The 27,700-nt window shown below is 37.0% G+C and overlaps 2 protein-coding genes across 5 annotated transcripts; one reads left to right on the forward strand and one right to left on the reverse strand.

Annotated features, from left to right (window-relative positions):
- The first annotated feature begins 1,742 nt into the window (after positions 1-1,742).
- Positions 1,743-23,457, forward strand: LOC117910998 (transmembrane protein 185-like). 4 transcript variants are annotated; one of them, XM_034825173.1, is made up of 14 exons: positions 1,767-2,092; positions 3,377-3,467; positions 3,635-3,713; positions 4,032-4,101; positions 5,212-5,281; positions 13,904-13,973; positions 15,205-15,250; positions 15,337-15,586; positions 15,676-15,881; positions 16,017-16,091; positions 20,917-20,977; positions 21,146-21,226; positions 22,852-22,931; positions 23,151-23,457. In XM_034825173.1, the coding sequence occupies exons 1-14, from the start codon at positions 1,956-1,958 to the stop codon at positions 23,227-23,229; spliced, it is 1,395 nt and encodes a 464-aa protein (XP_034681064.1). In that variant the 5' UTR covers positions 1,767-1,955; the 3' UTR covers positions 23,230-23,457. The 4 variants fall into 4 exon arrangements, with proteins under 4 accessions (XP_034681070.1, XP_034681076.1, XP_034681064.1 ...); XM_034825168.1 differs by having other exon boundaries at positions 1,771-2,092; positions 3,635-3,719; XM_034825179.1 differs by lacking the exons at positions 20,917-20,977; positions 21,146-21,226; positions 22,852-22,931; positions 23,151-23,457 and adding an exon at positions 16,763-20,105 and having other exon boundaries at positions 1,743-2,092; positions 3,635-3,719.
- A 123-nt stretch (positions 23,458-23,580) lies between these two features.
- Positions 23,581-26,852, reverse strand: LOC117911022 (leucoanthocyanidin reductase-like). The gene is made up of 5 exons (XM_034825191.1): positions 26,537-26,852; positions 26,304-26,444; positions 25,979-26,216; positions 24,063-24,266; positions 23,581-23,975 (listed from the first exon to the last, which is right to left on the reverse strand). The coding sequence occupies exons 1-5, from the start codon at positions 26,732-26,734 to the stop codon at positions 23,716-23,718; spliced, it is 1,041 nt and encodes a 346-aa protein (XP_034681082.1). The 5' UTR covers positions 26,735-26,852; the 3' UTR covers positions 23,581-23,715.
- Positions 26,853-27,700: the final 848 nt, after the last annotated feature.

Here is a 27,700-nt window from a genome sequence, read left to right on the forward strand (position 1 = left end):
TAGACCCACGTACGAGAGCCGTGGAGAATTGAGCATAGGGGTATAATTATAGCAGCAGAGGAAACTGGAAAGGAAAATGATTTGAGCCGCACCAGTTAATTGTGAATGTAGACATACCCCACTACTGATATTGCGAGATGCATCGTATCAGTATTCCTTCCATCGATTCACCAGCCACCACTGACCACAGACAATACCCTATACTCCTTTTGTCTACCAATTTAATCATTGTCCCTCCTAGGATCCATCCCTGGCCCACTGTGTAATTTGTAGCCCCCCTCTGCCCACATACAACAAAGCTTCTTCATCATCATCAATTCCATTCCATTTCTCCAAGTTTTTTCTACCCTTCAGCTAAAGTCTCCTATTTTAAGCAGAAGTTTATCACTTATCAGACAAGCTCCCCACTAAATTCCATTTCATCAATGCCCGGAATGCAATGGAGGGTTGCACCCCACGGATTCTTAAGTACAGGGTGGATGGTCACATGTTTTGGAATATTCATTTGCCAGCTCCATTCATGCGTCACCCACAAGACCCATCCTGAAATTTAAATATGGCATACCATCTTATCCCTTTCCCATCACATCACGATCTTGAAATTTGGGATTAATTAAAATTATGGACGACTTTTTATGGGGAGCAAGAGCACTGGTCAAATGAAATTTTATTTTATCCAATATGAATCTAAATAATAAATCTCAAATGATTGTGCTTCCGGAAGTGTAGATAATTACAACGGGATGGTAGACAGCAGCATGGCTAAGTGATTAAGCATGGTCCAGGCATGTGATTGGGGCAGGGGTTTGGTGCATGACTGGAGAGGTAGTCACTAAATGGGGGGATTTTCTATTTTGATACAATATCCATGGTGGTCCTTCTCAACAATTGCCCATCTCATCCATAAAAATCTATGATATCATAATCTGATATGCTCCGTAGCATTCAACTTGATAAGGGTTCTTTGCCTTTTATGTAACATTTGGGCCATGGACAAGTGGGGTTCTTCTACAAGGCGAAACCTTCAATGTCAAATGTCACACCCTGCCTTTTGAATGTCTCCTTCTTTCTTAAGAGGGGCACATGGTCCTTGTCTCCCTCCATCTTCCTTTTTCTTCTTTAAGTGAGCGAGGTGCTCACTTTCTTCTTGTAATTAAGTGGGCATTTTGGAAGGAAAAAGAGGGAAGATAAGAGAGGGGGGTTTTTGTTTTCCATTATCAATCTTCAAAATTCAAAGAATTTTGAGGGTTTTTATTTTTATTTATTTGTGGGGGGTGGAGGAGGGGCTTTACATTTAATATTTTAATAAATTTTGAAATTTCCCTTAAATTTACCACTCCTTTTTTGGGTAATGGTTTTTTTTTTTTTACTAGAAATATAAAACTAGAAAATAAAAAATAAATAAAAAGAAAATTCCATATAAGGGCTTGGATTCTAAAATGTCACACAAGCCCAATAAGGGAAAGGGTCAAATTTGACGCCCAAATGGCCCTACTTAGGTAAACTAGATATTCCTCACCAAATGTGCAATTCCAACGAGGGCAAGCCACCATATTTTGAAAAAGTATGAAAAATCACAGGCCACGTGGGTGTTCGCCACGTGTACTTTCCAACTGCAAATATTCCACTTTCAACACATAACCCCATGCCCGTTCCACCAAACCGATGGTCACTTCATAATATACCAGCAACGGCTCACACTTATGTTCATTTTGACGAAACTGCCCCCATTGGACCTTAATTTTTCGCTCAACATAATTCAAATTCCGATGGCCATTTTCGTCTAGAAAACCCCTCGTGCATAAACAAACAGGAGCTTTAGCGTGAAAGCGAAGTCAATTGGCATTCTTGGAAACCTCCGCGGAGTTTCAGTTTTTCTCCAATTCTGGGTCCGCACAGTTCCTGCAGTTCAAGGGGGTTGTTTTAGATTGTTTCTCTGCAATTGGGTGGCGAGAATGTTGGTGCAGAGGCGGGTGATGAGCTGGAGGAGGGTGGCGACGTCCCTTCAGGCTCCGGCGGCTCATGGTTTGCTTTTCACCTTTACGCTCTTGCTCGTTCTCAAGCTAGATCACGCCGTGTCCTATTCATGGTGGTTCGTATCTTCTTTTCATACTTCTGTTTGGTTGCCTAGAAAATGAAAGAAAATGTAAGAAAATTTGGAACGTAACAGCTTTTCCAGCCTTCAATACTTGTGGGGTTTTGAGTTGTTGTATCTTCTTGTTGAACGGAGCGGGCCCATGTTATGAATTTTGGGTTTGTTTTTGCCTGTCGGTGTGCGGGTTGAGTCTCTGTCAGAAAGAAATGCTTTTGACGTTTGTTTTGTTGCAGAGAGTAGTAAAAAGGAAAAAAAATTAAAATAAAATAAATTTGGGTTCTGCAAAGAAAAATGATGGAACCATGAGAAGTTGTATGATTTTGGATTCTATTTTGTTGTTTTACTTTTGGGTCGGTAACCAAACGGGCCCGTTTTCTGGTTTTTGTTTATTTCATTGTCCGTTTGATATTTTTGGATTGATTTTATTTATTTTGAAATGCTATGTCCGCTTTCTTGTTCATTGAATATTTATCGGTTTTTTGAATTTTCATATATTTTTAATTTGTTAAATTTATGTTTTGTGATGCCTTTTCCTCCTTCAACTTCTTCTCTGAGTCTGAAGCTTTGTCACAGAACAATTTAAATTAGAGTTAAAAGGTGATTTTGATGGGGGTGCCCTTTGAATTGTCGAACTATCAAATCATGCTTGAATTGTTATTTTGTTTGGTGCATTCTTTTGGATAAGAAATCTGTAAATGCTGCAGTCAATGTTGTATTAATTGAGGAAATAGTTGTAGGACTTTCATATTGACAGGTCTTAGGCTCTGTTTGTTCTGATTGATTACAAAATCAGGGAAAGAACTTGCTTGGGCCAGTGGATAAGGATTTCTATGATTCATATTGTAAGACTGCTAACCTATATCAATGATACATAGTATATACATGAGCTGAATGATGCTGGTATTTCCAGTTCCTAGAGAATTGCATCCCAAAAATGTAGTATCTGCACTTTTTTATGCAAGAACAACAGTTAGTGACAATTTTTTAATTAGTTTTCGAAGATCCAAGTTGCCAAGCACCAAACAGAGCCACCTTGTTTATCTTTTAGTGGGAGCTCCAAGACCTGATTTTGATTCATGTGTATGCAAAAATGTAAATATCTAGTTGTTATAATATATTGGTTTTGCACAAGCATTTTCAGGGTTGAGCCATCCACATTTAAGCATGCGTAGCAGTCTATAGTGTTATTCAGCTGCATCCAGTGCTGGGCTGCTAAAGAATAGAATTATATTGTTCCTCTTCAAGTTTTGCATTGTTACTAGTTTTGGCTTGGTTTTGTAGGATCATTTTTGCTCCTCTCTGGCTGTTTCATGCAGTTGTGGCAAGAGGCAGATTCTCCTTACCTGCCCCATCAATGCCTCATGATCGACATGTATGATTGGATATCTCTAACTTCATTTGAATATTCCGATCAAAAAACTTTATTTCAATTTTACTTTTATTTTGTGACAATCTGTTGTGTTATTCTTGTGGAAATATGAAATTTGTTTGTGATCACTTATAATGACAGAAAACTACACACTTCTCTTTCATGGACAGTGGGCACCATTTCATGCCGTCACAGCGACGCCGTTGCTTGTTGCTTTTGAACTACTCCTTTGTATATATCTCCAGCACAGTTATGGTACACAGAGAACACCCTGAATGCATAATCATCAAAAGATACTCTTGGGCTGCTTGTTGAATCATTTTATTTATATTAATTATTTTTTTGTTTTAACATTTTTGTTTGGTATGGGAATTAGCCTTGTTAATTGAAGTTTGAGCTATTGGATTGATTCATCTGGTTCTTTCTTCAAAACAGAATAGTAGTCAGCTATATACCATATTGATGTGCCTTATTAAGTGCCTTCATCTGCATAACTGGTTTACAATACCTGTCTTGATTTTTCTTCAGAAATTGTCAATTCACTTTTAGTGATTAAATGCATTGCAGCTGTAAATCTGAAGATCGTTTTTCTGCCCTTGCTGGCATTAGAAGCAGCTATTTTAATTGACAACATCAGGTATTATTTTTGTTTATCAATTTAGTGTTGGTAAAAACTTTGTGTCCGTACGTATTTACTCACAGATCATTTATCTTTAGTATTCAGATAATAAACAGAAAAGATCTTTATATCCTGTGATGGTCCTCTGCTACCAATGAAGAAACAGACACAAATAGTGAATGCATCAAATTTGCATGAAATTATACTTCATTGTGTTGTCTATTTCCTACTAATATTTTCAAACTTCAATTTCTTCACAAGTTGAATCATTTCATGGAAGTTTGAAAGCACGGTAGTATTCATTGTTATGTTCCATTGATTTTGTTCTTCTATACCTTCATAATACCTTTTTACTTGTATGATATTGATAGTGAGTTGGTCATTTTCTTTTTAGATATTAAAATTTTTTAAAGGATTTTTTGTTCTTTGGTCTACATGGAATCAGGTCTGGAATTTCCTCCATCACTACCCAACCCCCTTACTACCTAAGTCAGACCACAAGAGCAGATATTCCTCTTACAACTAAATTCTATGAAGTTAAATGGAAGGATTGGGTTGACCACCAATGAAATTATATGGTTTTTTGTACCCTTTTTCTTTTTTTTTTTTCCTCCTTTTTACTTCAATTTTTTTTCTTGCAATTTAATTTTGTGACATTTAACAAGGGTGGCATGCTTCCCTTATTTTGTTTCCTAAAATTATCAAAGGGTTAATTTTATTGACCTGCCCTAAGGTTTTGGCTAAATATACTAAACCCCCATTGCTTGAAATTTCATCAAATACCACCCCTACCCTTCTTATTTGTTATTTTCATTCACCTCCTCTTTAACTCAAAATAAGGGAGGCATTTGACAAAATTTCAAACTAATGGGGGTTGTATTTAGCTAAAACTTTAGGGGAGGTGAGTGAAATTAACCCAATTATCAAAAGTAAAAGAATGAACGTGGGATATGGCTTACATGAACACCCATGATATGCTGCACAAATGGCTTGAGCTGGATGATGCATCCACCTTTTTGACTTGAATTTATATTACTTTGCAGTTGTATTACTTAGTGTCAAGTAATAGTAAAATAATTCTGTCAAATTGTGCATCAGCCTGATTAACAAATGCATGTTTTATTTTAGGATGTGTAAGGCTTTAATGCCTGGAGATGATGAAAGCATTAGTGATGAAGCAATATGGGAGACCCTTCCTGTGAGTTTTTAACTACTTCTATTAATTCATTAATTGTTCTGCAAGATCTGATGTTTGATTAGTGGTGAAATAGTTTCTTAGATGACTGCTTATATCCATATCCATGGTTAGGAACATTTATTTGATTCTTTGTTATACGGGTTTGGGTTGTGGAAGGCAATAAGTAAAATGGGACATCAAGTGACCCCTTTTGTTGGCTTTGTGGTGGGTGATGGTGAGAAAGTGAAGTTTTGGAAAGACAAATGGTGTGAAACCATCCCTTTGAGCGAGGCTTTTCCTTCTTTATTTGCTTTAGCTTCGAACAAAGAGGCTTGGGTAAATGAAGTGTGGACAGCCGAGGGGGAAGAGGGGGGGGGGGCGGGGCGCGGAAGTTGGAACCCTTGTTTCAATAGACCTTTCAACGTTTGGGAGTTGGAAGAAGTGGAAAGGCTATTTTGTTGCTTGGAGGGGAAGAAGGTTAGGGGGGATGAGGAGGATAAGGTGAAGTGGATGGCATCAAAGGATGGGGATTTCTCGGTGAAATCTTTGTATAGGACCATGCAGCCGGGGTCTCTTGCTTTTTTCCCTTCAAAAATTATATGGAACTCTTGTGTGCAGCCCAAATTGAGCTTTTTTGGTGGGAGGCTTCTTGGAGGAGAGTTCTAACCCTGGATCGCTTGCAAAAGAGAGGTTGGGTTATGGCAAATAGATGTTTTCTTTGCCATAAGAGTGAGAAGACAATTGACCACCTTCTTATCCATTGTGAAAAAACGAGGGAAGTATGGATGGTGTTCCTTTCATTTTTTGGTGTTTCGTGGGTTTTCCCCCGTTCGGTCAAGGAAACCCTTTTAGGGTGGAGGGGTTCTTTTGTGGGAAAGAAAAGGAAGGTGGCGTGGCAATTGGGACCGTTATGCTTGTTTTGGGTTATTTGGAAGGCTAGAAATTCAATTGCATTTGAGGATTGTGGGTTGTCCATTCAAAGGCTGAAAGTATCTTTTGTGTATTTTTTGTGGTCGGAAACCAAATTGTGGATAAAAGACAGTCCTCCGACCTTAATAGAATTTATAGACTGGGTGTGTATGCGTTAAGGGAAGGTTTTTTTGTTTTGCCTTGTCCTTTGATGTTTGGGCCCTTTTGTAAGGGGGTAAGTCCCTTTATACTGTAATTCGGTGGGTCGCTTCTTTAGCGCCTCTTTGCAATACAATCTTATACTTATTGATCAAAAAAAAAATCTGGTGCAATGATAAATGTCTCCGGCTGCCAAGCATGAACACAGCCACTTTGTGCAAAAGTGCCAGAAAATAGGACCATATCGAAGGACCATATCCAACTTACCCTCTCTTAGGACTTCACTTTGGCAGGTGTCAGCATTGGATAATGTCCTTTTTATTATTTGTTTCATGATGCAGGATTGGAAAAAGTGCATTGATATCTTCATGATATAGTATTTGGTAAAGATTTATGCTAATGAGCAAAACAATTACATATTTATTTTAAGCCAAAGGATACAGAATGGATCTTCTTTTTCTTATGGATTTAACATTATTATTACATTTGTTAATGAAGAATTTCTGAATTCCTTTATTGATTTTTTAGGTACACACCATACACATATATATACATAACTGATTGAATAAGAAAAATCAATCTAGCTTGATTCTCTCCTAAAATTAGGAAACTGAATCATCCTAAATGATCTCTCCTTCTTTATTCCTAAAATACTTTCCTAAATTAAAAAACCCTAACTTTGAATGCCAAATTTCAACACTCCCCCTCAAGCTGGAGAATATATATCATATAATCCCAGCTTGCAAGTTAAGTCTTCAAAGTTAGGCCTAGGTAAAGCTTTGGTGAGGATGTCTGCGGTTTGGTGCTTGTAGGAACATAGTTCAATCTAACCGTCTCACTAGTCACCTTCTCTGTGATGAAGTGTCTGTCAATCTCAACGTGCTTGGTCCTGTCATGATGCACGGGGTTCTTTGCTATGCTTATAGCTGCCTGATTATCACACATCATCAGAATTGGAGATGAACTCGTTTGCCCCAGTTCACTAAGAACCCTTTTTATCCAAATCCCTTCACAGATTCCCTGTGCAAGAGCTCTGTACTCAGCTTCTGCACTACTTCTGGCTACAACGGATTGCTTCTTACTCCTCCAGGTAACAAGATTTCCCCAAACAAAAGAACAATATCCAGAAGTGGACCGCCTGTCAATGATGTTTCCTGCCCAATCCGCATCTGAGTATACTTCAGTGTCACGGTTCTCTGTCTTTCTGAAGAATAGACCTTTCCCTGGTGTCATTTTTAAATATCTAAGAATCCTGTAGACTGCTTCCATGTGTTCCTCAGTGGGGCTGTGCATGAATTGACTTACAGCACTCACTGCAAAGCCAATATCTGGCCGAGTGTGTGTGAGATAAATCAAGCGCCCGACGAGCCGCTGATATCTCCCCCTATCTACCGGTGTACTTTCTTTCTCGATACCAAGTTTCTTCTGACTATCCATAGGAGTATCAATTGGTTTGCATCCAAGCATACCGGTCTCCTTAAGAAGATCGAGTATGTATTTTCTTTGAGAGACTACAATTCCCTTCCTTGATCTAGCCACTTCCATGCCAAGGAAATATTTCAAATTTCCAAGGTCTTTAACTTCAAACTCCTCTGACAAATACTTCTTCAAATTCTGTAATTCCTCCATATCATTCCCAGATAGAATAATATCATCAACATAGACTATCAATATGGCCATTTTCCCGGCATGAGACTTCTTGACAAATAGAGTATGATCAGCCTGACCTTGTTTGTAGCCCAGCTTCAGGACTGCTTTTGTGAATCTATCAAACCAGGCTCGGGGAGATTGTTTAAGGCCGTACAAGGATTTTTGGAGTTTGCAAACCTGATTCTTTGCCATACTTCCTTCGAAACCAGGTGGTATTTCCATGTAGACTTCCTCTTCTAGGTCACCATTTAGAAACGCATTTTTTATGTCCAGTTGTTGCAAGCACCAATCTTGATTGACAGCCAATGAGAGAAGAATCCTGATAGTGTTCAGTTTTGCAACAGGAGCAAAAGTCTCCTGATAGTCTATCCCATAGGATTGCGTAAACCCTCTAGCTACCAAACGAGCCTTGAATCTCTCGACTGATCCATCTGCTTTGTATTTATGGTGAAAATCCACTTGCACCCCACGGGCCTCTTCCCAACCGGCAAATCTGTGATAGTCCACGTCCCATTCTTCTCAAGTGCATCAATCTCATCTTGTACTGCCTTCTTCCATTCTGAAATTTTTAATGCCTCTTGTATTGTGTTGGGAACCTGAGTATCATCAAGAGAAGTAGCAAATGCTCTGTAAGATGGTGATAGCCCTTCATATGTAACATAATTCCCAATTGGGTGATCTGTACATCTCCTAACACCCTTCCTCAATGCAATCGGCAGAGTAGAATCATCAATGCTGGGAATTAACACCTCTCCAGCCCTATCCTCACCTATGTTCTCTTCAGGAAGACTTGAATTGGAGTCAATATATTGGCCACATGTTGACTGTGATCCGTGCTCTAATTCCTGTCTTTTCCTCCTCCTGATGTAAACTTGTAAGTTCTCATTAGCAAGTTGTGGGGCTATAGGTTGAATAGGCATGGGAGACTGGATGGTCATAGGAGATGGCTGGACTGATGACGGTATGGGTGTGGACAACTCAGTGGGCGCGAATTGAAAAGGATTTGGTGACTCTGAGTGAAAAGAAGGTACACCCTCAAGAAGAGACTCCCAAACTTGATGTTCATTCATGCTCTCCCCCTGAACATGAGATTTGGGATAGAAGAATACATGTTCAAAGAAAGAGACGTCCATGGTGGTGTAAAATCTTTTGGTGGTTGGAGAATAGCATTTGTACCCTTTTTGGGTTGGAGAATACCCTAGGAAAATGCACTTATTCGCTCGAGGAGCAAATTTGCTACGATTTTGAGGATACACATGAATGAATGCGTGCAACCAAATACTTTGAGTGGTAAATCAGAAGAGGCTACACGGGTGTGAGGAAATTGTTTTAAGAAAAGTTGACGTGGGGATTGAAAGGTAAGCACTCTGGATGGCATACGGTTAATCAAATAAGTAGCTGTGAGAATAGCTTCCCCCCAGAAATAGTTTGGAACATTAGAGGAAAACATAAGACACCGGGCAACCTCCAAGAGATGTCTATTCTTGCGTTCAGCCCACCCATTTTGTTGTGGGGTGTCAACGCAAGAACTTATGTGGATAATGCCGTGATTTTGAAGATAAGTACTGAGACTACTAGTAAAGTATTCCTTTGCATTATCTGACTTGAGGACTTGAATTTTGGAATTGAATTGATTTTGAACCATAAGATGGAAGGTTTGAAAAATGTGCCCGACCTCTGACTTTTCTTTCATAAGGAAAACCCATGTTACCCGTGTATGATCATCAACGAATGTCACAAACCATCGAGTGCCAGAAATATTTTTTATCCGGGAGGGACCCCACACATCACTATGTACAAGAGAGAAAACAGTCGAAGGTTTGTATGGGATTTGAGGATAGACTGTTCGAGTATGCTTTGCAAACTGACAAATTTCACAGTGATAAGATGCTGGATTTTTATTGATAAATAATTTGGGAACAATTTTGCAAGGTAAACAAAGCTAGGATGACCAAGGCGATAGTGTAACATTATAATCTCACTATCTTTATTGACCTTAGAATTTGACACAGAATTGAAAGACTCTAACATACTCTGAGACTGTACGCAACTTGCTTGAGAAACTTGGTTTGAGAATTGACCACATGAGAGGAGGTAGAGCCCGGAACACAGTTCAGCACTGCCAATCATCTTCCCCGATTTCAAGTCCTGAAAAACACACAAGTTTGGATAAAATTTAGTAACACATTGGAGATCACGGGCCAATTTGCTAATGGACAAAAGATTACAATCCAAGTTTGGAACATGGAGAACAGAGTCAAGATACAAGTCTTTAGTAAGTTTTATAGAACCTGTCCCGGCAATTTTTGACTTTGAACCATCAGCAATATGGACGGATGAATGACCATTACTTGGCTTGTAATTTTGAAGAATGGTAGCATCTCCTGTCATGTGATCAGAAGCACCTGTGTCCACTATCCACGACTTCATTCCTCCTCGATTAGCAGTGAAGGCTACACCGGTAGTACTGCCACTGCCAACCTGGCTTAATAGTTTCTGTAGCATCTCCATCTGCTCTTTGTTGAATGGACTCGGCTCGGGAACAGAGGTGCTCTCAGAGTTGGCAGCCACGTGTGCTCTGCCATCTCTGTCAGACCGTGGCTTTGGTTTCCAATCAGCTGGTTTGCCATGAAGCTTCCAGCAAGTCTCCTTATAATGGCCTGGTTTCTTACAATAATCACACCAAGGCCTATCCCGTTTCTGACGATCTCCACCACTACTATTAAATGACCGAGTCGCAAGGGCAGAGGCATCCAATGTTGGGGCAGGTTGCTCTTTGGATCCCATCATCACTTTCTTTCTACTTTCTTCACGCCTAACCTCTGAAAAAGCCTCCCTGAGACTTGGCAGGGGTTTAATGCCCATGATTCGGCCTCTAACATCATCCAATTCCCTGTTTAGTCCTAGGAAAAACTTGAACAGTCTCTTTTGTTCCACAATTTTCCTGTATGTTGCTGCATCATCAGGACATTTCCATGAGTGAGTCTCGAATAAGTCAAGGTGCTGCCAATACCTTGTGAGTGTGTTGTAATACTGAGTAACTGTCTGCTCTCCTTGGCGGAAGTCATGTAGGGCTGATTCAACCTGAAAAAGTTCTGAAATATTTTCAGAACTTGAGTAAGTTTCTTTGGCTGCATCCCATATGTCCTTTGCAGTCCTAAACAGCAAGAAATTTTCACCTATGTCATTATTCATGGAATTGATAAGCCATGACATGATCATGCTGTTTTCAATCTTCCACTTCCTGAAACCCGGTTCTGTAGTTTCTGGCATGACTGCTTCTCCAGTGAGGTACTCATCCTTTCCTTTACCGCAAATGAACAGCAACACAGATTGTGACCACTGTAAGTAGTTATGGCCATTTAATTTGTGTCCTGTGATGAGAATAGGAGAGGAATCACTACCACCAAGGTTTGGAATTTCAGATCTGCCTCCTAATTCTGGTGACGTGACGCTGGATACTTGTGATGATGCCATTCCGTATTTCGTCATGGACCGGAAAGGTAGAAGAACACTTCCCAAGGCACGTGCAGGGATTGGAGTTGAGGAAAAATAGCCGGAGGACGTCGGAAAAGCTGATCGGAGGGCTCGCGGAGGCAAAAAGACCCCAAAAGAGGCACGTGCAGGGCTTGGATGGCAGAAACAGGTACGTAGGGTGGCTGGTCGGCGTCAGGCGAGCTTGGAGTAGGAAGCGCGTCGCCGGAAAGTGGCTCACGCGCCCTCACGCGCCGGCGCGTGAGATGCAGTCGCCGGCCGGAAAAACGCGCGTGGGCGGCGCGTGGATGGTTTTCTGGCTCCGGTGTTTTTGGAAAAGTTGTAGATCTCCTCCAGACGCTCCTTGCGGTGTGAAAAAAAAACCGTCGCCGGAAAAGTTCGCCGGAAAAGTTCGCCGGCGGTGAATGTTTTTCTGACGACGATTACCGATTGGAAAGCGTTTTCTCCCTTGGCTCTGAGAACAGGGACTGATGACCGGAATGAGAGATGGTCGGATTGAGAGATGGCCAGAGAGATTTGGCCGGAATGAATGATGGCCTGAATACGAGGTGGCCAGAAGGGATTAGGGTTTCAGAAAACTGGCTCTGATACCATGAAGAATTTCTGAATTCCTTTATTGATTTTTTAGGTACACACCATACACATATATATACATAACTGATTGAATAAGAAAAATCAATCTAGCTTGATTCTCTCCTAAAATTAGGAAACTGAATCATCCTAAATGATCTCTCCTTCTTTATTCCTAAAATACTTTCCTAAATTAAAAAACCCTAACTTTGAATGCCAAATTTCAACAGTTAACAATATATTATACACACATAAAACCTGTATTCTTGATTCCTTTTTATATGAAAAGTGATTTATTTGGCATCTTTCACCATATTTTATTGCTTAAGGTTCTAAAGTTTTTTCTTTTTTGATAAGTAAAGAGGTAAATTTTATAAATATCAAGTAAGGATGCTATACACCAAGGTATACAGTACATATTCAGAGGGTACCAAAAGGCACAACCCTAAAAGGAGAAGGCATCCAGAAAACAATCACTTCCTCCCTCACTTAGAACTGTTAAGGGCCTGTTTGGGAATGCTTTTGAAAATAGTTCTCGAAAAACAATTTTTGAGAGCAATTTTCAAAAATAGTTCTTTGATGTTTTCTAGGACAAAGTTTGTTTGAAAACTTGAAATGTTTTTAACATATTTTCCATGTTTCATAATATTTCTTAAAAATAACTTTTACCTATAGTGCTTTATTTTAAATCATTCTCTATATTTATACGATTACTTTTTAAAACAACCCCAGAAAACAAATGAAAATAATTGAAAACAATTAAAATTTATTATAAAAAATATCCTATTTTCACAACAAATTCTGAAAAAACTGTTTTTTTGTCGAAAGTTGTCAAATGTGTTTTCTAGTTTGGAAAATAGTTATGTTTTTAAGAATAGGAAGCTGTTTTTAAAAATAGTTCCCAAACAGGGTTCTGAAGTTCAACTACTTCAAAGTGGAAGTTCAATTTCTACAAACCTTGTTTAGTGCAACTTGAAGTTTTGGTTTGGAAATTCAATGGAGTAATTCCACTTTCCAAGTGACCAAGCTTGACAATTTAGATGAAAACTCTGATTGTAATTTTTTTGTTCTTATTACTTTGCATTAATTCAGTTACTCTGCTTGTAGGTGCCAAAGTCCAGAAGTTGTAAAGGCTTTGTGGACTAGAGTAAGTTTGTTGTGTAGATTTTGCACTGTCAGTATTGCAGTGCCTTTCTAGACTTTCTCAAAGTGGCCAAATTTGCTAAAGAGTGAAGTTTAAATTATTGATTGTTTCCATGTCTCTCTAAAAAGATTAAAAGAAATTATTGTTTCCTTTTCTCTTAACCCCAAACTAATGATGGAGCTCAAAAGCTCCAGGGTCCACACATCAATAGGCTTTTATGCATTGCTACTAAGGATGGGTTTATTGCATTAAGTTGCCTTGTGGTGTTGATCCCCCCTTGGCAGTCAAATTAGCAGCGCCTTATTCAAAAACTTTAAATCAGGCACTCAAATCCTGATATGTTAATTCATTCTTTTAGCACCTCAATTTGTGCAATGCCCCCTATTATACAAATTACATATGCATACAAATATATGTGTGTTGCTCTCTGCTCTTCCAGTTGGGGTTGTGTTCTCTTTCTTTGCTTATCATGGCAATAACTATTATGGGTTTGACAAAAGGTTTTTCCTTTTTCCTTTCTTTTTCTTTTTGAGATTGCAATCTAAGATTAAGATATATTGTTTTCCTCACAGATGAATATTGCATGATGTGTGAATAATCTTTAATGATATTACCCTAAGCTTGACTATAGTTGATTGGTTATGAAGATGAGAATTATTTCTGTGATGTATGTTCCTATTCCCCCTAACTAATTGATACCACCGACTTGGTTTTAGCACTTTTGGGTTGCTATCTCTATGGTCTTCTTCATCGCTGCAACTACATTCACTCTTCTGAAGCTATGTGGTAATTTGTTTATTTCTCCATTTAAAGAATAATTAATTCCTGTGTTGCCATTTTACTGTTTTAGTTTACATTTCTGAATATCATTATTTCAGTGACCCCTATTCTTAATTTCCTTATGTTTTAGATTATTGATTCTTAATAAAATAGATTTTTGGTGGTTATCAACTCTGCTATAAAAATATTGCAGAAATCGATTCTTATTACGAGTTATAATATGATCTCCACATAGATAATTTCAATGATATACAGCTTCATAGTAATCATCGTCCTTTATAACAGGTGATTCTTGTGACTGTACCACTGAAATTGTGGTTGGTCACAGTTCTTCTTCTTCTTTCTTCTTCTCGGGTTCTCTGCAGTAGCTATGTTTATTTCTGAATGCTATGTTGGAGACTAATCAAACATATTCAATGCAGTAGCCTTGTAGATATTCAATTATTTTGTTATGGTTAGTTATTGTGGAGATATGTCACCTCATTGTGGCAAAACTGCTATTTATGATCATCTTCATTTGTTTTGTTATCTTATTTGAATGCTTGATTGGGCCTCCAATGAGAAAAATGTGATAGCAATCTGAAATCATGAAAACATCTAAACAAATACAAACATGATTTTTGGTATTTGACATGGATTTGACAGAAGGACCATAAAAAATAAGGAAAAGCAATATAGCTATGAAGATGGAGAAAGGATGTTTAGGTCCAACATGTGCGTGAGGAATAGACATGGCAAGAAAAAGGGAAAAAGTGGTGTTCTCATTTTGTGTTGATGAAAGCTATATTTAACTGAATAGGTGCTAGATAGTCCACTGTGGTGTTAGTTGGAGAAACAAAAGGTAGGGGTTTACTGGTTAATGAAGCATTCAGAAAATGTAACAACTGATCATGGTTTTAATGGGAAATTTGTCTGGTTCATATCCTTACAAACTGTAGCATCTTGACATAGCTTTATGAAAGCCTAGTTTAATAAGCATGCACCTTAAAGAGGCTGAATCTGAGGAAGGGATGGGGGGGGGGGAAATTAAGATGGTCCTCAAGATTTCTAGTGGAGAAAAGCCTGTAATCTAAGGTTTTTCTTTCCCTGTATTTTTTTTTCTTCCTCAAAATTCACAGTGACGACTTGACAAACACTTCCTGCATTGTGCTAATTAGCCTATATTTAACGAATTTTGCTTGTTCCAATATTTATGATGATTTTTTTTTATGACAATTTTCCTTACAATCACTTGTAGGTGATGTAGCAGCTCTAGGCTGGTGGGATTTATTTATAAATTTTGGGTACACTTCTTTTGCATTCACATCTTGTAAAAGTATTGGTGGCTTCTCCTTTGCCTGGTTGAATGATCTTGTATTTTCTTTTACAGGATTGCAGAGTGTTTTGCTTCTATTGTTTGCACAAGGTGGTACAATCCAGCAATTCATAGGAACTCTCATATCAGACAAACTGGTTCATCTTCAATGATTATTAGATATCTTGACTGGAATAGTGGCTTAGTAGTTTCTTCAGATGAAGATCAGCACCAAAGTCGACTATGTGACCTGCAGGACATTGGTGGACATATTATGAAAATTCCTCTTGTTGGCTTCCAGATCCTGCTTTTTATGCGCTTGGAGGTATATTAGGTGTTAAATAGTGCCTATATGTGGATGTCTCCAAGTGTCTTAACAAGTTGGTATTCATCCTTAGTACTCTCTCATTTCAGGGAACCCCATCTAGTGCTAGGCATATTCCAATTCCACTTCTCTTTGCTCCTCTATTTTTGCTGCAAGGAATTGGGGTCTTGTTTGCATTATATAGATTGGTGGAGAAAATTGTTCTTTTACTACATAGTGCAGCTGGTACAGAAAGATACTTTGCAATATCTTCCAAAGTTCGCAGTTATTTTGGTTTCTTGCACCATGGGTCAAGGTAATGCTTATTTTTAAGCATCTAAAAAATTTTGTATGAGCAATATGGATCCTTATTGGACCAACACAAACTAGAAAAATTGTGCAATTGCTGCTTTGTAATTGGGAAAATTATATGAATCATTCCTGTTAACAGGTTGCTTGGTTGGTGGTCAATTGATGAAGGAAGTCGAGAAGAACAGGCTCGACTTTATTACGCTGAGGCATCTGGGTTAGTATTTCTATACCATCATTTAGTGTCTTTCCAGATGACATCTTCTTTCAGTTCTACTTTAGGAGTGCAAATTTGATAGCCTGATTATTACTTTTTTGAGGTTCTTAAGGACCTAAGTTAGTTAGTGTTTATTCTTTACCATAATGCCCTTATACAAGTGGTAGACAGTAATGCTTATTATAAAATAACTTGTTTAACAATAAGTTGGAGTTGGATTGGGTATCTTTTACACTTTTTTGTAGTGAAGGAAATTTTAGCAAATTTGTATCCCCAAGAGGCAACAATTGTAGTTCCACCATCTTGAAATATTTTCATTAGCAATTACGATCCTTTATTAATGCCTCTGCAACATACCCATTTGTTTTTATTAGATAGTCAAATATCAAGAAGCAATGGAAGTTTTAGCCATAAGACTATAACTACTTGAAGGCATTATGTGTTTTTCTTCACTCTCTAATATATAGTGCAAGCAGTATTATAATGATGAGGATGATTATGCTTTTCTTCTCTTTCTTCTACTATTATTCTTCTGTCATCTTTCATTGCCTTTCCGATTTTCATTAGCTCTAACAAACACTGAGAGGTTGCTCTCCATTATATTTTTCTGGTGATTTTGCTTGTTCCAACTTTCTTCTTGTTTTCTTTGTTGTTCCTCCTTTGTTAAACAGCTGCTTAGGTTTTGACAGAATGGGCATTTTGGTTCTGGTACCGAATGCTCGCAATAGATGAGTAATGACAAAACATCACATTCTCTAAAACTTTTTCATTTTCTTAAGGGGAAAAAAAAAATACAACGACTAGGTATGTATGGTCTTGTTGACCTAAAGAATACTAAGAATGATGGGTGAAATGAATTCTCAAAAGAAATTACATTAAAAAAACATTAATTCTATCAATGAATGAAAAAAATATGGTCTTCACCTAAGCCATATTGAAAAGAATAGGGAAAGTTATAGTTAACTTAATTACCTAAGGATAAAATATCAAAATAAATAAAAACCTAATTGGATAAGAAACCTAAAGCAATATAACAATTAAAATAATAAGAATTTTTTTTTTTTAAAAAAAAAAAAACTATCTTCATGCGTTAGAGCACCATGAATCCCTAGGTTGCAAATAATTGGCCTTCAAATTTGATTGGATAATAAAATAAAATGCTTCATTAATATATTGTAAGTCCTTTCCTCTATGGCATGTGTTTTAAAATTGTCTCAACTTTCCCATCAAACATGAGATCGTGTTGTATTTGATGAAGAACTGTATATTTTCCATGCTTTGTTGTAATATTCATTTAATTAGTCCAGCATGACATAACAAAATAATCTATTATTAATTTTCTAATGACTTATAAAGGGAGTGAATTGGAGCAAGTTGAGCCAAAAATGATCATCATATTGGTGACCAATAGAGTAGTCAGAGTATAATATGTTTTTCCTTAGTAGAAAATCACTTGGTGCAAATTTTCTTCCATGGTGAAGGACTATTTATAAACAAATATGCGGCTTACTCATATCAATCAAACATTGTACAATGATTGGCTCAGATGTGATCAGTCATCATCATCGATTTATGGTGGAGAATCCTAATCTATGAAACTATTAGAATTATAGTTGCCTTTTGAAATCTTCATAGCCTCTGTTGGAGAATTGGTGCAGAAATTGTCAGATTATATAGCCTGTATGGGCTGGGATTTAATTTGAATTTGTTTCTTTTTTTGTACAATTGGCTTGATTTATTTCCTGTAAGTAGGGATTAAGTTAGTAGCTGATTTAGTTTCTGTAATTAGTGGTTGATTTAGTGGAGTAATTCCAGGCCTAGAATAGTAATTTCCTTTTCTTTTTTCGATTGTAAACGTTATAAATAGGCTATAAATATATTCAAAGAATAAACAAGTATTATTCAGAAATCATTCTCTGTACTCGTGGTATCAGAGTCTTAATCTTAATAATTTTTTCCCCTTCCATCTATCGACTTCAATTGTCAACATGAGTCCTAATTTTTTCCAGCTTTAATTGTAGGAATTGTTCACATATCCTTTCGACCTTCATAGTCAGCCTTGATACAAGGGGTTGGTTCAAAACCCATTTTTCAGTATCCATTTTTTCCTGGCATTTGTTCTCACTATTATAGATTACACTAATATCATCTTATCTCCAATCAGCCCAAGATGACAGAAAAATCTGATGCCTCTTCCACTACTACACAAATAACCATAAACACTCAAAAACCCAATCCTAATCCTAGGAGAATTCCAAAGTATTCCAGCTACATCTAGATTGAATGGAAACAATTATTTATGGTGGTCACAGTTATTAAAAACATACCTGAAGAGAAAAAGGAAATTGAGTCATTTGCTTGGGTCAGATTTGAGTAAGGAAGACCCTAAATCCAATTCTTAGGATGAGAAGAATTCTTATATAATGTCTTGATTAGGAAACTCAATGCAACTAAAGATTAGCAGAACTTATATGTCCCTCTCTATATCAAGGGTTGGGAAGTCGTCTATTAGACTTATTCGAAGGTTAGGGATGTTGCTCAGATTTATGAACTGAGGACTAGAATTCATAATATCGAACAATGTAATCTTTCAATCCTTGAATACCACTATGTTATACAAGGGTTGTGATTTGAATAAGGTCAATATCAAAATTTAAAAATTTGGAATGTGGCAAAGATGTGATGATGTATCAGGTTGAAAGGGAGAAAGAGTTTTTTGATTTCTTAACTGAATTTCATAATGATTTTGATCAGATTATAGTCTAAATTCTATGTAAGGAGACTATTCCTTCCTTAAGGGAAGCTTTTGCAATTGTCAGAAAGGAAGAAGGACGAATTGGCATTATGCTGGATCAAAACCCTATGGATGGTTCAGTATTAGTCACCGTCCAATGGAAAACCCTGTTGTTGTCCAATCGAATAAGTCTGCATATACACCCATTGAGGCCAGTCACAAACTTGATAAAGGACCAAAGAGTCCTCCAGTTGAGAAAGATAAGTATCAACGCTTGGTAGGTAAGTTAATTTACCTATCACATAGTAGACCTAATATAACATATACTATGAGCATGGTAAGCCAATTTATGCACAATCGTAAGGAGGTACACATAGAGATGGTTACTTAGAGATACTTAATACCTGAAGTTAACTCTTGGCAATGGTATTTTGTTTTAAAAAACTGGGAGTATGAGGTTTATACCGATGTTGATTAGGTAGGATCGGTCACTAAGTCAACATTTGGCTATTGTACTTTATTGGAAGGCAATTTAGTAACTTGGAGGAGTAAGAAAGAGTCCGTGGTTGCCAAGTCAAGTGTCGAAGTAGAATTTTGAACCTTGTCTCATGGACTATGTGTGCTTCTCTGGATAAAAATTATTCATAGTGATCTTAGAGTAAGTTGGAAAGGTCATATAAAGCTTTACTGTGTTGGCTATTAGTATAGCTCACAATATAGTTCACTATGATTAAACTATGTTAAAATTGATCATCATTTCATCAAGGAGAAATTGGGTATATATCCCTTAGAAAGACAGTTGACCAACATATTGACCAAGGGACTTGCAGTTCAACCATTACAATCTATTGCAAGAAGTTGGCAATGAAGAACGTTTACTCACCAGCTTGAGGGAAGAGAATTGGTGCCATAATTTCCAGATTATACAACCTATATAAACTGAGATTTAATTTGAATTTCTTCTCTTTTTTTTTTTTTTTCTGTATAGTTGACTTGATTTGTTTCCTGTACTTAGGGCTTGACTTAGTAGCTGATTTATTTTTTTATAATTAGTGGTTGATTTAGTGGAATAATTCTAGGCCTAGAATAGAGTAATTTCCTTTTCTTTTTTCGTCTGCAAACATTATAAATATGCTGTAAATATATTCAAAGAATATACAAGTATTATTTAGAAATCATTCTCTGTTTTCAGCCTCCAATAACTCATGACCTTCAAGGTTTGAGCTTTCATACCACTTGACGCAGCATATGTTTTGGTTCTAATATCACTTTTGCATTCACATTAGATGGCTGTTGATTACAAAAGGCAACATGTTCTAGAAGACTAATTTTCTTCAGATTGAGTGACAGTTGAATAACAAAAAAAAAAAAAAAGGGAAAAAAGAAGAAGAAGACGAAGTAACATCTTGTAGATCTTGTTGATTTCCTTAAAGAAAGTACCAAGAACCAGATATCTTTAGTCTTGTTCATGATGAAGAAAAATAGGTACTCAAAGAAAAAAATCTAAGAAGACTAATTTTATTGAAGAATAAAAAGTAATAGTCTCCCCCAAAACCATAACTGATAAAATGTGTTCATAGACCTTATAACCCTACAAAGAATAGGACAAGAATTGTAGTCTTCAGTAGCTTAATTACCTAAAAACAATTAAGAAATCCTAGTGACTAGCAAACTTAAAGCTGTAAAGCACCTAATAAATAAATCTAAAATAATAAGAACTGTTTTTCTGAAAAAAAAAAAATAAATTATGAGCCAGGTCTGCATCAGGTTTTGATGAACTAAGAGATGAAGAGTCTCTCCAAGCATAACTGAAAACAGTTTCTGGAACTGTATGGAAATGACAGGTGAGAATGGATTCTTGAGCTTCTCCCCTTTCTGAGTCCTCTTGTATGTTTTATTTTGCTGTTAAGATCATTCAATACATCTGGATGTATAATGTATGGTGCATGTTATCTTCATGATTGTAAGTGACCTCTGTTACATTATTAATTGACTGTATACTGCATGATATATATATATAGGAGGAAACAATAGAGGTGTTCAAAGACCACCCTTTCTCCACTGATATTTGTTTGGGTTGCAAATATTCAGGTACAACACTTTCTCACCTGATACTGTGAAGAAATTGCCTAAATCAGACCTTGCCGAGGAGGTGAGCACACCATTTTCACGGTTCATTTATGTTAGGCTAAAGTTGTAGCTCTATCTCTCATTCTGTTGTCATGATCTGGCAACTTATATGCTTACTTGAATTGATATTTACTAAATTCAGTATCATTCTATACCAACTTACTGTACATTTCTATTCTTTTCATATCAGATTTGGAGATTACAAGCAGCACTAGGTGAGCAAACAGAAATCACAAAATTTAGCCAGCAGGAGTTTGAAAGGCTTCAAAATGTAATGTTCACAACCTTGACTGATTGGCTTCTATCAGTGAATAAGAGATTTCATTAACTTCCAAAGCATCACATACCACAAGTGCAAAAATGTCAGTTCATATTTAATATGTGGGATTGGTTATCATGTTTCTTGATCTAGTGATTCTTTAGGTCCTGTATTGACCATGAACTCTATAATGATAATAATTAAACACACACTAAAATGAAAAGCGGTTGATATTAACAGAAATTAGGATTCTTTGAAATCCCTTAGGAACTGATGCTGGCAAGGTCAGATTCCAGTTGACTCTTTCTGCTAGTACCCTTTCTACAGGATGGCTGAAGCCTGGATTTTTGTGAAAGCATCAGTTATCCTTCTACTGGAATAGCCAATTAATTCATAAAACCTAAAACAAGAACATGCATATGAATGGATAGCAAAATGTAGTAAAAGATGTGTGCTCTCATTATGCTCTCTTATATGTGCATGTTAGTGTTGAATTTTAGATTGATATAAACCATAAAAAGGGTGTATTCTTTTCAAAATTCAGGACTTATCCAAATCAATGTCTCTGATTGTTGCATGCATTTCTTCAAAGGTCATGCATGTCATTTTCCATGTAACATAGAGGCACGCTATTGGAAATTGGGTTGGACTTGGTTATTTATAAAAACTCTATTTTTATAACAAGAAAAAATGTCATTGCAGCTTCACTGTCCTCAAACAAACATTGTTTAGGGTGAAAATGTGCTAACATGAGGAGCAGAAGTGGAAAAACAACCGACTTTCTTCAAGAACATGTTTTCATCTAGCTTAGTGTCATCATGTTGAGCCAAAACAGATTTAAGTTAAGATTAATAACTTTGGAAATTCAAGGCATTTAATTAAATGCTCAAGAAGCTCTTGAGGCCAGACTCAAGTGACAAAGGCTTAAAATGTATCTACTCTTGATGAGTGTAATTGTACAGTGAGTGCTGCATTATAATGGACTGGCAGTTCTATATTAAAATGAGCAAGCAGGTTAAAAAAATTCTAAGACAAACACTAATGTATTTTTGAATAGCCATCTTTCTCTTCTGGCTTTTTGGTAATGATAAGATAATTAGTGTGGGAGCCAGACACAGATATGATGGCTCTATCAAAGTGAATGGAATGCATGATATTAAAAGGGGACTCATTTAGAATGCCATGGGAAACAAATTGGGCTAGTTTTAGATGCCATGTAAAACATTTTTCAGGACTTTCATATGCCCCTTGTGTGCCCAAGGCTGTGGTGTCTAGCTTTTTTAGTTTGTAGGATCTTTCATGACATGTCTATCTAATATCTCTATCTATCTATTTAGGATTCTTCATGACAAATATCTTCCTAATGTCTATGTATTTATATTTTACGTCGGAAGACAGCTATTAGGACTTAAACATAACTTCAGGACATTTCATTCAATAAAAACATCAGTGTAGTACTATTTACCGAAATTCAAGTATCAGTACTAGATTATGTGTGTTTGGAGTTCTGCTTTGTGATAATATGGATTCAGATGCTGAAAAACAAGCAGCTGTTTTCAAGCCTTATGTTAGTTTTCCTGTTTTTGAGTAGGGTCTACCCTGATTCTGACATTTTTTCTCTTTTGTTTATTGACCAGGAAAAGATCCTTTGTAGGGTTTGCTTTGATGAACAGATAAATATGGTCTTGCTTCCATGTAGGCATCATGTCCTTTGCAGGTATTTGCATCAACCCAATGTAGCTATCTTTTTAAAGATGGGCTTTCTCTCATGAACTTCTAGAGTAACAGAACAAATTGCATTCATTCCCATTGGTGCCACAAGGATAGACAACACCCACCCACTTCAAAGTTCCCACATCTTGCTGATCTTGTTTCCAGTTGAAATAAAGCAGATTCTCACTTGTTCTTATTGTCACTTTTTTTCCATGCATGGCAGCACTTGTTGTGAGAAGTGCAAGAGGTGCCCCATTTGCCGTGTTTTTATCGAAGAGAGATTGCCTGTATACGATGTGTAGCATCAACTGTCAACCTATAAATAAAACCTTGCATTTCATCAACCTTGGCTTGCGGATGCAAAAGAAGCAGGCATAGAGGAGATGTCAAATGGGGTTTCCCTAGTCAGTTCGCAATATCATGATACTTGTCAAAGAAATGTAAATGTACCAAGTCCATAGTTGTGTAAAGAAAGCACTGCCCAGTTGTGTAAACAGATGCCTCTTCAATATTATCATCGGATTGGATGATGTTGATCTCAACTAAAGTTTCTCACTTCACTTTAAGATCACAAAAACATTGGTTAATTAATTCCCTCAAGTCCTTCAACTTGAGATCTTTATTTAGGCAATCAAGCAAGTTCCCAAACCAAATAAAACCACAAATTGCCTCCCTAGATTATTCAACGAATTTCGCCCATGTTACAACAAGGAGTAGAAAAGATGCTTCATTCTAACCATACAATATAAATATTAGGACTAGCAGGAGGACTAATAGCATGCATGTGATCAAGCGCAGGTTGCAGTGACTTGCCGCATCCCAACCACAGGACCGGTGTTGGCAATCGCAGAATCGGCGGTCGGCTGCTTTTCCTCTATCTTCACAATGTATTCGCCGAAGCATTCCTCCACCGTCCTGAAAGAATCCTCAGGGTAGAGGGTGGTCACTTCCACGTCCTCCGGGCCATCAATAGAGAAATTCACCTGACACCCCTTTATGAAAATGTCGTGCGTGAACGCCGCTACCACACTCTGTGGGATGATGTTTTCTCCGGCTGCATAAAATTAAACTCAAAATTCAGTGACGAATGCCCTGCAAATTTTTTATAAAATGAAAGTAAATAACGTAACGCCACCTCCGGCTGCAGCTAGTAGATCATCTTCAGTGACGGTTACTCTGGGAAGTGTCCTCCCAATCTTCTTTTCCCACACAGATGCGAGTTCATTTATGTTGAGATAATTGCAAGATGGCCGGAAATGCACTGATTTGTTCAGTGTTCGGACATCGTCCACTGTTTTCATCGTGAATTTTCCGATGTCTGTGCCTGCAACAAAGTAAGCTGCACAACAAACATTATCCCATAAATTAATATTTATAAAATACGACTCATCTAATCATTTATATGAGTAGAGTAAGGTGTTTGATCAAACTGCCAACTTTTTGTCTTTTTTTTTTTTTTTTTTGGTTTTTTAAATAGTTGACCGTATTGTGTTGACCATTAGATAAAAATGGGGAAGAGAAGGATAGGTAAACACGTCACTTTCAAGTAGCTAACGACAAGTCGCAAGTATCTCGGCTGTGAACTTTAGAGCTTTGGGCCAACTCTCAGGATTGGCCCAGACATCTCCCTATTTCTAGTTCATGTGGGCCCCTTGGCCCAAAGTATTGGGCCACCATCCCACGAGACAAACATACATTGTTTCATGTATGTGATTTGACATGGACAGAACCTTCGGTCGCTCCGTGGTTATTCATTGGGTCCCAATGACTAACATTTGTAGGGGTCAAATGATTTGGGATTTAATCTCGTAATAAACATTAACTGGTTTAAATACTAAGTAAAAATAGTAAATTAATAGAATCATGAATATAAATAATATTACTTATATTTATTTAAAATAATTAATCAGAGAATTAGTTATTTCACTCACCATTACTCCACTCTAATATAATAATGACATTTCCTCATATGTAAAGTGAAAACCCATTTCATACTTACCACTAATAATTTAAAAAAAAAAATTTGCTTAAAAAACATGAAATGTTAAAAGTAATAATTATCTTAAATTTTAAATTTAATTTTTAAAATATAAAGTTTGTATATATAAAAGTTACTATATTTTATATGAAGTTGTTATTATTTTCTATTTTTAAACATGAACAATAAAGGAATAAATAGTAAGTTGTTTGTTTCTCCTACCTTAAGTTTTAAAAAAATTACTTTTTTATTAAATATATATATATAGAAAGTAAAAAATAAAAATTATTATTATAAATAGGGACTATGAAAGAAAAATATATAAAAGAAAATGATGAAAAAAATATTAGAAATATTTGGAAAGACCACATTTCAAGTTAGGTAGTCAAATATTTGGACATTGTTTGATTACGGTTTTCAAAAATAATTTTAATTATAGATTTTTAAAACTATTCTTTAATATTTTATACAACAAAAGTATGTTTGAGAATTTGGAATGTTTTAACTTATTTTAATTTTTTTAAATATGTTTTAAAACTATTTTTATATTTAGTGTATTATTTTTAATTATTTCATGAATTTGTATAATTATTTTTTAAAAGTCTTAAAAACAAGTAGAAGTAACTAAAAAAATATTTTAAAATTTTTTCTAAAAGTATCATATTTTCTATTTTTTAAAAATAAAAAATAAAAAACAGTTTTTTATTATCAATTTTTTTTTTAAAAAAAAAAAACGGTTTTCAAAAATAGATACAAATACACCATTAAAATTAATTTTGTCAAACGTGGGGCCCATTCTAGCGAACTATACGTTGAAATTATTGAGTTGAAAGTGACTTTCATGCGTTACATAAATGATAAAACCATTAAAATGAAAAAAAAAAAGAAAATAATGTTATGGTAGAATATTTCTCTCATGCGCGGGTAATTGTTGATCTTAATTATTAAAACTCTTTTTCAAAACATTCTACTTGTATGGAGACGAGGCGGCTTTGAAAGGAAATTGATGTAAAAAGGGCAGAAGGGGTGGCTACCGGCTAAGGCCATTCAACACGTCTCCTTCTTCTGCTTACCTTTGACATTGCCATCACCGTAAATCTGGAAGAAATCCGTTGGAGGAAGAACCTCAGAAGGGTGAATGTTATTGTAGTATGGCCAAGAAGCAATTGAGTTGCAGCAGATATAAGTGAAGGGTATGCCCGATTCCTCCACTAATTGTCGGACCCTACGCTTCTCTGTGTACATGTTGAGCCCTGGCTCAACTGGATCAGCTCTGTTCACATCGTGCCCGAATTCAGACGGCAAAAATCTCTGCAACGGAGGAGACCGGAAAAGTCACAAATTTGGTGATCAGTTTATGATTTTTGTTGTTATATATGTAGTTTAGTTACGGAATACCTTAATGGTTCCAACAGCCTTCATGGCTTTCACTAGGGCGATTTGATCCAATATGCTCCCTCCGCCCACGGTTGATACTACTATGTCTATCTCATGTTCTTTTAGTATCTTCTCCATAGACTCCTGCTCGTTTATCAACCCCTGAAAATCACAACGGACCACTCGGATTATTACACACACATACAGTGGTAAAATTATCAATCAGAGAGAGAGAGAAAGAGAGAGAGATGTACGTATACGATGATGGCGCCTTTGTCCTCGAGGGCCTTGATGATCTTGGCCTTAGAAGGACTCCTGGGGCCTGGACGTGCGAGAACGTAGGTGGGTCGATGGGCATCAAGGCTTGCTGCGGCCACGAACTGACCAATGAAACCGGTTGCTCCGGCAATGAGGACACGACCCTTGAGCGAAGGAACCGGAGAAACAGTCATTCTGATGATGCTTCTTCTCTACTATTCTTTTTGCCTTTTGTTGTTTTCTATTCCAAGTACACAGCACACGGAGTTATGGATCATGAAATGGTCTCCCAAGAGATTTGGTACTAAAGCTGACATCGAGATGAGAACATATAGGGCTGGGATTGGGGCCTGGCATTTCAGCTACCCTTCAACAAACGCTGTCCATTGAGTACGGTCACATTGGCTACCACCCTTGACTGATAGCTAAGATCACTGACACCGGCTACAAACTCCTCCGAGAGAATCGGAGGGTAGCTCACGGACCGTAAACTTCCCAATTCCCATCTAGGTCTGCCAAAAATTGTAAATTTAGAAATTATTAATATTCCAGTACAAGTGTTTTGGTGCCCATATATGTCTCTTCTTAACCCCATTGATGGTCCCCCTGGGCCCCGTGTCATAGACTCATGAGTCACTGACGCGTAGGGTTTCCCTGTTTGTGTGCACCACCTACTACTCTGGGGGAAATGTGATCGAGCGGTTTGGTAAGCCGCATGCTTGAAAAGTAGCCAACGCCTCTACCACCACTTCTCACTCTCGTTTATTCAAATCACAAGGTCTTGCTTTTCCTATTCGCATGCTTAAATGCATGTCGCATTCGTATTGGTTAATTTTTTTCCGAATTTTCCATCAACCTCAGTTCTACACTTTTTGGCATATGTGTAACAGCAACTTCATTTCATCTCACATAGCACGTCCTAACAAAAAAATCATGTGCCTCAACGACTCATTTACAAAAAATGCTACCGATCACGATCAGCCCGATTACAGTTCTTTTGACCCACCATTCATGATTTATCAAACATCAGATGGATCACTGAGATTGGCTTGAATGACCAACTCATCCCAACAACGACTTCTTATGGACCTAGGCCGGATTTATGTTTTGCTTCAATGAAATCCAGGCTAAAGAATCAACCAAATTAATTTGGAAATGTA

The sequence above is a fragment of the Vitis riparia genome, chromosome 1 (genome assembly GCF_004353265.1).
Source record: "Vitis riparia cultivar Riparia Gloire de Montpellier isolate 1030 chromosome 1, EGFV_Vit.rip_1.0, whole genome shotgun sequence".
In the NCBI taxonomy this organism is placed as follows: Eukaryota; Viridiplantae; Streptophyta; class Magnoliopsida; order Vitales; family Vitaceae; genus Vitis; species Vitis riparia.

Excerpts from the sequence above, each read along its gene's own strand:
- LOC117910998 (XM_034825168.1), top strand. The coding sequence starts at position 1,956 with ATGTTGGTGCAGAGGCGGGTGATGAGCTGGAGGAGGGTGGCGACGTCC. Across the intron at positions 3,720-4,031 it reads ATATCTCCAGCACAGTTATG|CTGTAAATCTGAAGATCGTT; the intron begins GTACACAGAGAA and ends AATGCATTGCAG. Across the intron at positions 21,227-22,851 it reads AGTTTGAAAGGCTTCAAAAT|GAAAAGATCCTTTGTAGGGT; the intron begins GTAATGTTCACA and ends TTTATTGACCAG.
- LOC117911022 (XM_034825191.1), bottom strand. The coding sequence starts at position 26,734 with ATGACTGTTTCTCCGGTTCCTTCGCTCAAGGGTCGTGTCCTCATTGCC. Across the intron at positions 26,217-26,303 it reads AGGCTGTTGGAACCATTAAG|AGATTTTTGCCGTCTGAATT; the intron begins GTATTCCGTAAC and ends CCTCCGTTGCAG. Across the intron at positions 24,267-25,978 it reads CGGTGATGGCAATGTCAAAG|CTTACTTTGTTGCAGGCACA; the intron begins GTAAGCAGAAGA and ends TTTGTTGTGCAG.